The sequence below is a fragment of the Hippocampus guttulatus genome, chromosome 6 (genome assembly GCF_054856545.1).
Source record: "Hippocampus guttulatus isolate MCC_2025c chromosome 6, RoL_Hgut_1.0, whole genome shotgun sequence".
Lineage (NCBI taxonomy): Eukaryota > Metazoa > Chordata > Actinopteri > Syngnathiformes > Syngnathidae > Hippocampus > Hippocampus guttulatus.
The window spans coordinates 15,027,661-15,037,141 of record NC_141266.1 but is presented as its reverse complement, the minus strand read 5'-3'; the positions used below and the strand labels follow the sequence as shown (position 1 = coordinate 15,037,141).

The 9,481-nt window shown below is 41.2% G+C and overlaps 2 protein-coding genes across 2 annotated transcripts; one reads left to right on the top strand and one right to left on the bottom strand.

The window, feature by feature from the left end:
• Positions 1-530: 530 nt before the first annotated feature.
• On the bottom strand, positions 531-2,040 carry fkbp14 (FKBP prolyl isomerase 14). The gene is made up of 4 exons (XM_086112876.1): positions 1,688-2,040; positions 1,355-1,506; positions 1,165-1,292; positions 531-1,045 (listed from the first exon to the last, which is right to left on the bottom strand). The coding sequence occupies exons 1-4, from the start codon at positions 1,882-1,884 to the stop codon at positions 887-889; spliced, it is 636 nt and encodes a 211-aa protein (XP_085969002.1). The 5' UTR covers positions 1,885-2,040; the 3' UTR covers positions 531-886.
• A 193-nt stretch (positions 2,041-2,233) lies between these two features.
• Positions 2,234-9,219, top strand: plekha8 (pleckstrin homology domain containing A8). The gene is made up of 13 exons (XM_086114327.1): positions 2,234-2,399; positions 2,764-2,880; positions 3,113-3,268; positions 3,354-3,478; positions 4,417-4,575; positions 4,645-4,685; positions 4,756-4,868; positions 5,208-5,478; positions 5,930-6,015; positions 7,510-7,568; positions 7,669-7,870; positions 7,936-7,997; positions 8,075-9,219. The coding sequence occupies exons 1-13, from the start codon at positions 2,339-2,341 to the stop codon at positions 8,270-8,272; spliced, it is 1,650 nt and encodes a 549-aa protein (XP_085970453.1). The 5' UTR covers positions 2,234-2,338; the 3' UTR covers positions 8,273-9,219.
• The last annotated feature ends 262 nt before the right edge of the window (positions 9,220-9,481 follow it).

Below are 9,481 nucleotides of genomic sequence, written 5' to 3'. Positions count from 1 at the left end.
TGGTTATTGAGAGCCGGAAGCCAAGGTTTGAAGTGGCTAACTGTCTTGTTCAAGCCATATTCTTTTCATGTAATGTATTTTATCCAGAGGCCACTATCTCTGATTCAATCTCAAGTTTTGCCCTGCAATGTTCCTCAAGGTGTGGCCCACAGGACATAATCAAGCCTGAAAGCACGAGTTTCTTTTTGTGTTTTTTTTCTGTGGGAACATGTTTCACCACTATGTGAATTCGATTTGTCTTGCTGTCTGTACTTGTTACCTCATTCGGACTGGAGCTACTCTATGCAAACATTGTAGGTGATTACGATTGGGAATTTTAACATTCCTCAGAATAGCTGTCAGAAATTGTTTAGCGTGACTTCACAATTAATGAACTCTTAACATTTCCTATATTTGGGTACCTTCATTTTCCAGGTACTGTGCTCGTTTTTAGGAGTCCACTGTCAAGTGTAATTTACGTTGGTGAATGCCTTTAAACTTTTACTACAAATTAATAACAGTTCACACTTTGTGGAATCAATCCGGATGTGATTTTATCGGGCTTTTAAACATTTTGGGAAATAACGGGATAAAACACAAGACAGCAGCTCATCAGGTACAAGTGTGCCCTCTAGTGACCAGACAGAGATTATCCATCATCAAGGTTGACTGCAAATTCAAATTCCAAATAACCCCACAAATTGTTTCAGAGGTAAATATTTCGTTTATTTCACGGGAAAAAAATAACTTACCCATTTAAATACTTTTGTGGTGACATTTTCAGTGCATGGTCACTGAGCACATGAATATTCACAAAATCAAGTAAACAACCCAAGTTCGGATGTCAGAACACACGTTAAAAGCAAAAGTACATATTCAGCCTGTAAGTGTTGATGAAATGTGTCCTTCACAGTTCATCGTGTTGGTAAGTGAATTCTCTGGCCGAGATGAAACCGTCTTTATCCTCGTCCTCGTTTTTGAAGATATCCTCCACCATGGCTTCGTTATGCGTGTCATTTGGCGAGTAGCCGTGTTTTGCAAACTCCTTCTCCAGGTACACCTTCACCTGTGATGCCCACAATGACACTAAATACACCAGTGCGCACTCAAAAATGTACAATCACTTTGCATTACTGCAACTTGACTATTGACTACAGCAGAAAATAATGTTGAATAAGTCACCACCTCCTGCTTGGAAAGCTTCCAGTCATCATTGAGATCCATCTCCTGGAAGGTATCGTGCGACCTCGGCCCATTGCGGATATCGATGACCTCAATGTCAAAAAGCAGAGTGCTGCTTGGAGGGATCTTTCCTGCAAACAAACAATATTTGACAGTGTACTTCTCTCATTTCTGGAGACTATTTTGAACATACCTTTCCCTTCTTTTCCATATGCCAGAGGTGGAGGGACAATCAGTTTCCGGCGCTCTCCAATGCACATGTTCTGCAGACCTTTGTCCCAGCCTAGGATCACCTCTCGGGTCCCGAGGGTGAACCACACCGGATTTTTATCACCTTCAAGGCGGCTGCAAGTATCCATCAGTGTTATTTTGGAATACATGCACACAAATGCACATTAGAGTTCCATTGTTTTAAGAGCTCATGTTGGATCAGACTGATAGTGGTACAGTACATAACTTAAAACAGCATCACTGTGTTAGTTCAGGAATAATTGATGTGACATTTGACATCAATTCGAGACATTACCTTGAGTGAAACATGGTGCCGTTGCTGTGCAAGTATCCCTCGTAATGGACAAGGACCATGTCGCCATATTTTGTCTTTCGGTAACACATGAGAGGTTTATGGACAACTTCAATTTTGACTTCGGGGTCGGGTAGCTTGCCTCCATGGGCGAGCATTATTACAAACGACAATAACGAGCAAATGGAAAACAAGATCATTGTATTCAATTAACTTACTACGCGTCCTCACGAAGTTTGCAAATCAGTTCCTATAATCATATTCATAAACCTTAGACTATAACAGTGTTTTTAGGTTAACTACGTGGCACCAAACTTCATGAACAGAGTCACTGTTCAACAATTCTCCCTCCTGCAATTCTTATTGGATCATTTGCTAAAGTCCCGCCCTGCATCTAAACTTCATCGTTTCATTGGTTTTGGTTCATGTCATTTATTTAAATCCTCATCCACCCTACGCAAATCCTGTGACGATAAGGCAAGAGTGGCCGTTTACAAACGTATTCTAGAAAAAGTTTACGTACTTTGACCAACGTAGACGCAATGTAGTGGATGTGTTTGTTTAGTGAACTCCGCAAATCTCACTTGAGGGCAGATGCAGTGGTTGCAGTCAGTCAGCTGTGCGCTTAATCCTGTCATGACAAACAAGTAATGAATGACACCAAACACATCAACGATGGAGGGAATGCTATACAAGTGGACCAATTACATAAGCGGTAGGATATCCTTGCTCTGATGTTATAGCTGTAGTCGTGATGGAAGCTAGCTAGCATGACAACGTCAGCGTTGAGTTTGTAGTATCATAAAGAGGTAGCGGGCAAGCTAACGCATGCTAACAGCATCAGACGCTTACCTGTGCTCTACGAACAGCGATTTGTATAAATTGACATGAATTTATCGTGTCAGGATTACGATAAGACCAATTGTTAGTCATTTGTATAGATTTAAACGCGTATTAGAGTAGGTGTCATTTTCCTCGAACTTCAAAATACTTGTGCTACAAGATGTACTGTAGTTGCATTTCCTTTGCCGACGAAAAAAATGAAGTCACTGTGTACTTATTTTTAAACATCGTTCCAGGGTGGCAACCTCGATGGTTTGTGCTTGACGGAGGAACTTTGTCCTATTATGACTCTCAAGAGGATGCTTGGAAAGGCTGCAAGGGGAGCATTAAAATCTCAGTTTGTGAAATTCAAGGTTTGTACATCACACTCTAATCCTTTCTTGAGACAAGAAACATAGTTTACATTTTTAAAAATGTCACACAACCTCACCAACCAAACCAAAATGTGGCAAAAAGATACTGTAATTAAAATGACAATGAATTACTCACACGCATCCGATCATCTTTCACATCACAAAGTGGGAGGGAATGACTCCCTGTCTTTGTGCTGGCATGTTGACGATTACTATATCCTGGTTGTTATAGTTCATTCATCTGACTCCACACGGCTTGACTTGACCATACCCGGAGAGCAGTACTTCTACCTGAGAGCCATCAATGCAGCAGAGAGGCAAAAATGGCTGGTTGCTCTGGGAACAGCAAAAGCTTGCCTGACAGACAACCGAACCAAAAGAGAGAAGGGTAAATGTGTCATCGTAAAATGCGCAGTTAACTTGAGGGGCAAATGCTGCAACAAAGCATGATTGTGTTTAATGACTCTTTCCAGAACTCCAAGAGAACACAGAAGCACTCAAGACCAAGATGTCAGAGCTCAGGTTATACTGTGACCTCCTCCTTCAACAAGTGAACAAAATCAAGGATGATGACAACGAGCTTGGTGACGCAGCAGAAGTAAGGGATACATTTTTGAAATATAAACTAGCCGTATCAGCCCCGAACCAGTCTTCATATTGTCTTCCCAATATAACACATAACAGAGCTAAAGTTAGTTAATGTTTGAACCAGTGTGGCACTTCCTGATCTTTATCTAATATATGGCTTCCATCTTGGCATCCTACTTCATCGCCAAGAACATATCAAGAAGAGCCAAAACGTTTTAGAAAATCCTGCAGCTTCTTTTATGTTGTTATCAACCCCGCGACCAGTGTCCTGTTTTGTGTTTTCATCAATTTTGGAAGCATGTTCAGTTCTTGGAATCGTCACTTTTGTGCCATATTTTTTTGCTTCATGAGTATCTTCAGTGGTTTCATGGTATTTTAATGTCTTGGAAATTTTTTCATACCCCTCTCTTTACTGTTACCTTTGAGTAAACAAATCCCTCTTGGGCCTTGAAAGTTCTCTGCAAACCATTGCTTGGGGTGTAAGATGTGACTCCACAAAATGTCAGGAAAAGCCTTCTAAAACAGCTGAAAGGGATTTGGGGTTAATCACTTTAAATGGTGGCAGGTGTGTGCTGACCCTCATTTTCCACGACTTCAAGTTGTTGGTTCACTCTTGATTCTCACATTCCCAATAACGAGAAGGTGTGCTCACTTTCGCAACCATGTTATGTCAATTGTTTATTTTGTTCTTCCCTTTTCACAAAGTTTTCTTTTTTGAATTGAATTGTACAAGTTATAGGTAACATAATGGTGGAAAACTGTTTTGAAAATATTTGTCTATTTTTTTGTCACCAAAAAAAACGGCATTTGAACAGGGGTGTGTAGACTTTTTGTATTCACTGTAGTTCAAGTCAAAGTCAAGATTGAGTCTTTTATATGTTTTAGCCAAGCAAGTCCCAAGTCTCCCCCACCCCTGACATCATACATGGTCTCGTGTTCTCTTTTCAGACCGGCATAGAAACGGGCGAGATGGTGAAGTCGACCTGCACCACTTTCCTGAAGACCCTGGAGGAGTGCATGCAGATAGCCAATCGTACTTTTGCGCCCGAGGCGTCCAAGCAGAGCCCGCCGGCGTCGCCTCCCATCGCCGCCATCAAACCACAGAAGGTGCGTTTGTTTTGCCGCCTGATACGATCAAAGCAGAGCAAACGTGTGACGCCTTTATACCTCTTCCAGATTAAACCTGTCAATCACTTGAATCAGCGCTTCGGAGAAAAGTAAGTACGGTTAAGTGTCACGTAATGTCAGTATGAAAAGAATACAATGTTTACTCTAAATAAATCCCAGGTGGAGAGATTTGTCAGAAACAGAGGTGTTGTCACATGATACCCGTAGCCTTGATTCTGGCACAGAAGGACCAGATGAACCTGTCGGACCAGAACGTCAACCTTCCCCGTCAAGTAAGTCCAATTCTTCCAGAATTCACTTTGTGTTGGCATAATATGTCGAGTGATGACCTCACAGATCAGAAGTTTGGTTTGTTGTTTATGCAACAAACAAAGGAATGACGCGGACTCATTTCCTTTTGACTTATTATGATAACAATTATGACCTCCGGTATGCCTTTTTTTTTTTTTCCCAACCCCCAATTTATGTACAGTATTTCGTTATTTATTTATTCATTTTTTAACTCCATCGTCGGCTCCAAAATCCTGATTGTGTAAAGCCGAGGTATTTATGCGTCCGTCTGTATCGCCGCTTTATTCCCAAGCCTAACATGTTTCCCGTACGCCGCGCAGACCCGCACGCAGCCAACGGCGACAACGCCATCCAGGGGGAGCACGCCGATCCTCTTCCTCCCACATCTCAGAATACCTCCGAAGCGAAAGGCTCCGCAGCAGCCGTTGAAGACGAGGAGAAAAAGGAGACTCGCAGAAGGGACCGAAGCGCAGAGCCTCGGCAGGAAGCACTTCCTGGCGGAAGCCAAGCTGACTGCGAAGATGAGATTTTCAAGGACTCCACTGAGCCAGAAGAGCCAGTGGAGACTTTTTTCAGCACAATGAGTCACAGGTACGATCCGATGTCAATGTGAGGGATTTCTTCTATTTTTTTCACTGACACGATAAACAGCACAAATAAATAATAAGGGATTTCGGCACGTTACATTTCAAGTGTTTTAAATTAGTGCGATGTCATGTTTATTCTCCTACTATAAATCTATCTTCGTCTTTTCCTGACTGTGAGTGAACAAACAAAGCGTGTATACAGTATGCGCCGGAAAACGCTAATAGAAATGACACGGAGCAAAAGTTGTGCGGGCCGCCTGCGTTTGGATGTCGTCCGACAAAAGCTGTACTGTCATCTCTCAGCTCGCGCGCACGCCGCTGATCAAGTGTTTCTCGACGGCTTTTGTTTCCTTCTCTGTATTGTTTTTAGTGTCTCCTTTGTCTCAAAATAAAGTCGACAAGGTGTTTAATATTGTTCCTGTCTGGATCTGCTTCCCTCCCCTTTTGTTTTTTAGATTTAGTGATTTAAAGCTGGATGACGACAATGGCATCCCCACGCAAGAGTTTTTGGACTCATGCTATGCAATAGTGCCTGTATTAGGTAGGCCAGTCGTGTCCTCCTCATGTCCTCTCTTGAAAGAAGGCCACTGACAAGTGGTTTCTTTTCTTTTCATGCCATTGCTGCTCATTCTGTCCTTCACGCGCTCTAAATGCTTTCTGCCTGGCCTTCACATCTGTGGTCTCTTTGGTGCCTTTTTTTTTTTTTTAACTACATTTTATTACATCGGTTCTCATTAGAATGGGCTTGATTTTGCTCACATTGGTTGCATTTTTTTTCCCCTTCTCACACATGCACGAACCTTTGCACACTCGCGAGTGCTCTGTCATGAAGCTCATTTGTACAAGTAGATTCTTCTCGATGAATTGAAATATTTGGGAAAACTTTGGTCATTCACTTGGTATGTTATTTCAGTTCAATACATATGGAGTGATGGATTTCACAATTCTCTCTATTTAAAAAAAAAATAAAGATAATTGTTATCATGCTGTAACTCACATCCAAGAAAGCAAGAAATTTGGATCCTTAATATCGAGATTCTGGAAAGGTTCATGAGTCCATATTATGAGTTTCACCTTTTGAATTGATCTACTGATATAAATGAACATCGAATACTGTATTGTAATTTATCGGCCTGCATGTAATGACTGGCCATTGCAAGGGAAAAAAAACATTAGCTCTTGATTTTTCAATTTCGGTCAGGCAAACTCACAAAAACGAAGTTTGTTCTCATTTCATCTTCATTCACACCCATGTTGGGAATTTCATCATCATCATCACCCCTGCCGTCTCGTCATCGTTGACACCAACAATCTTCATGCTTGTGCAAGCCTTTGAAACTTAAGATTGACCAAAAATATCTTTCATTTCAAGTAAAGAATCATAGACGCTTTCTGGTATAAAGGCCATACTGAAACAAAGAACAATAGTTCCACCATTACCTGTAAAAGGTTCACATTTTGGAAGAATTTCAGTTTCTTTGCACACGTTTAGGACAGTATTATGACGACTTCATTTTATTTTATTGTCTTCATTCCATTAAAATTACAATTGAATTCCCTCAATGATATAATTCTTGTAGAGAGAAAAAACGCCCCATTGTTGAAATAGTCATTTATATGTGTGTGTGTGTGTGTGTGTGTGTGTGTGTGTGTATATCTATCTATCTATATATATATATATATATATATATAGATATATATATAGAGATATATATATATATATATATATATATATATATATATAGATAGATATAGATATATATGGCTGGGATAGGCTCCAGCACCCCCCGCGACCCTTGTGAGGATAAGCGGTTCGGAAAATGGATGGATGGATATATATATATAGATAGATAGATATATAAAATGTATAAAACTTATATTATTAAAACCCTTACATTATTTTTCAATATCTTAAAAAAAGAACAAAACTTGTTTGTATCATTTCGAAGATGTTTTCTTGTGATTAAAAATATATATATTTGACCAGTTTTACATTGATAAACAAAGAACAATGATTTTGCTTGTGTCCTCTCAGACAAACTTGGCCCCACCGTCTTTGCGCCAGTGAAAATGGACTTTGTGGGCAACATCAAGGTGAGTGGATGTGTGAACTGCAGCACTTTAATTTTTTTTTTTTTTTAAACCATCAAGAAATACGTCAAAGTGATTCCAAGTTTTCATTTCCTGCTTGTAGAAGATCAATCAGAAACTGATGTCGGACCCGGCCAGCTTCCCCACGCTGCAGTCCATTGTGCTGCACGAGGTGCATGCGCAGGTTGCTCAGGTGCGCAACTCGGCCACCGAGGCTCTGCTGTGGCTCAGGCGGGGCCTCAAGTTCCTCAAGGAGTTCCTGTCGCAGGTCAACGCGGGGGAGCAAGACATCCACGGAGCACTCAGTCAGTGGAAACTCAACGAGTCAAGTTGCTAGCAATGAGTTGGTCGTAATTCTCCTCTTCTTCAGATCACGCTTACGGCAAGACTCTTCGTCAGTATCACGGATGGGTCGTCCGGGGAGTCTTTGCGGTAGGACCCAAATGAAGACTGTGAAGTGCTTTGGCGTGACGTTCCTCACACACACACACCCCTCCCGTCCCTTCTAGTTGGCGTTGCGCGCCGCTCCGTCCTATCAGAGCTTCACGGCTGCCTTGGTGACGACCGAAGGCGACGAGCTGAAGAGCGGCTTCGCCAGCGGCATGCACAGAGACCTCGGCGTCTACCTGCCCGCCATGGATAGGCTGATGACCATCCTGGACGCCCTCTATGAGGAGTACAACCTGGAATCTGACGAGGTGGTCTAAAACCCCAGCATGTCCCCTGAAGGAAGTGGGCGGAGTCACAGAGAGGAGCCACGCTTTTTCCATGCACTAAACGGAGCGTGAGGCGTTTCAAGACCTCAAAGTTACAAGACAGAACCAAGTCTGCACTGAAGAGCTTTCCGCAGAATGAAGTGTAGTTTTTAGCGTCAATTGTATGTACATTTAAAAGTACATATGAAGACTACAAGTTTGATTTCTGACTTTGAAATCAAATGTCCGAATGTATAGTACATGGACACAAAATCAATGTCAGTGTTTTTAATACAAGCTTACTAGGTGATTTGCCTAGTGGACATTTTTCTTATTCAAACTGCTAACGTTGCACTACGTCTGTTTAGTGACGAAAGGCTTACAAACTTGATTTGAAATGCATTTATTTTCTTTCTTGACTAAGAGGGACCAACGAGGATGGCTTTCGCACGACAACACTGGAGAACTAAATAAATATTCATGTAGAACATGGCTACGAACATACTGACATCTTATCAACAAGCCAATGCATTTTCTCGGTTTATTTATTTTGTCTTAAGTTATTAACGTGTCATTAGTTTCATCTCATTTGTATCTAAAGAGGGACGGATAGATCCATGGAAACTGCCTTCAATGTACTGACTCAATCATCTTTTATGCAGTGGAAAAATGCGATGATCTCATCCATCCATGTACGATGTCATCATGGTTCTATCGCTGTGCTAACTTATTACTTACGAGTCAGTCAAACAGTTTTTTAGACCTTGTTACAATTGCTTTTTTTTTTTTTTAAAGCAATAAACTTTCACAAGAAGTCCATTGAAATATGGTTGCGGATATGTGCTCATGTTAATCACGTAACTGTTTCGTTATGCAGTACATATATATACTGTATATATATATTTTTTTCTGTCTATGGAGATATTTGATAAGTACTTAATAAACATATTTGAGTTGTCCTTTTGTCCAATCTTTGTTCAACCCTTTTGTCAACATCAACACAAAGTTGCCCCTGAGTCCATTAAAGAGTTTGAAATAGCATTAAAAAGTTCTTACAGACCGCATGTATCTCGTCTGCTGCATCTCCTGTCCTGAAAGTGAATCTTCACGTCTGATTGAGACAAGGCTGACAGTGTCGCACTGTAGTAATGCAGTTACACGGTCGCATTCATTGCGACACTGGCCAGCAGCCCATCGCAGACCTGAATCAGCATCTCGTGA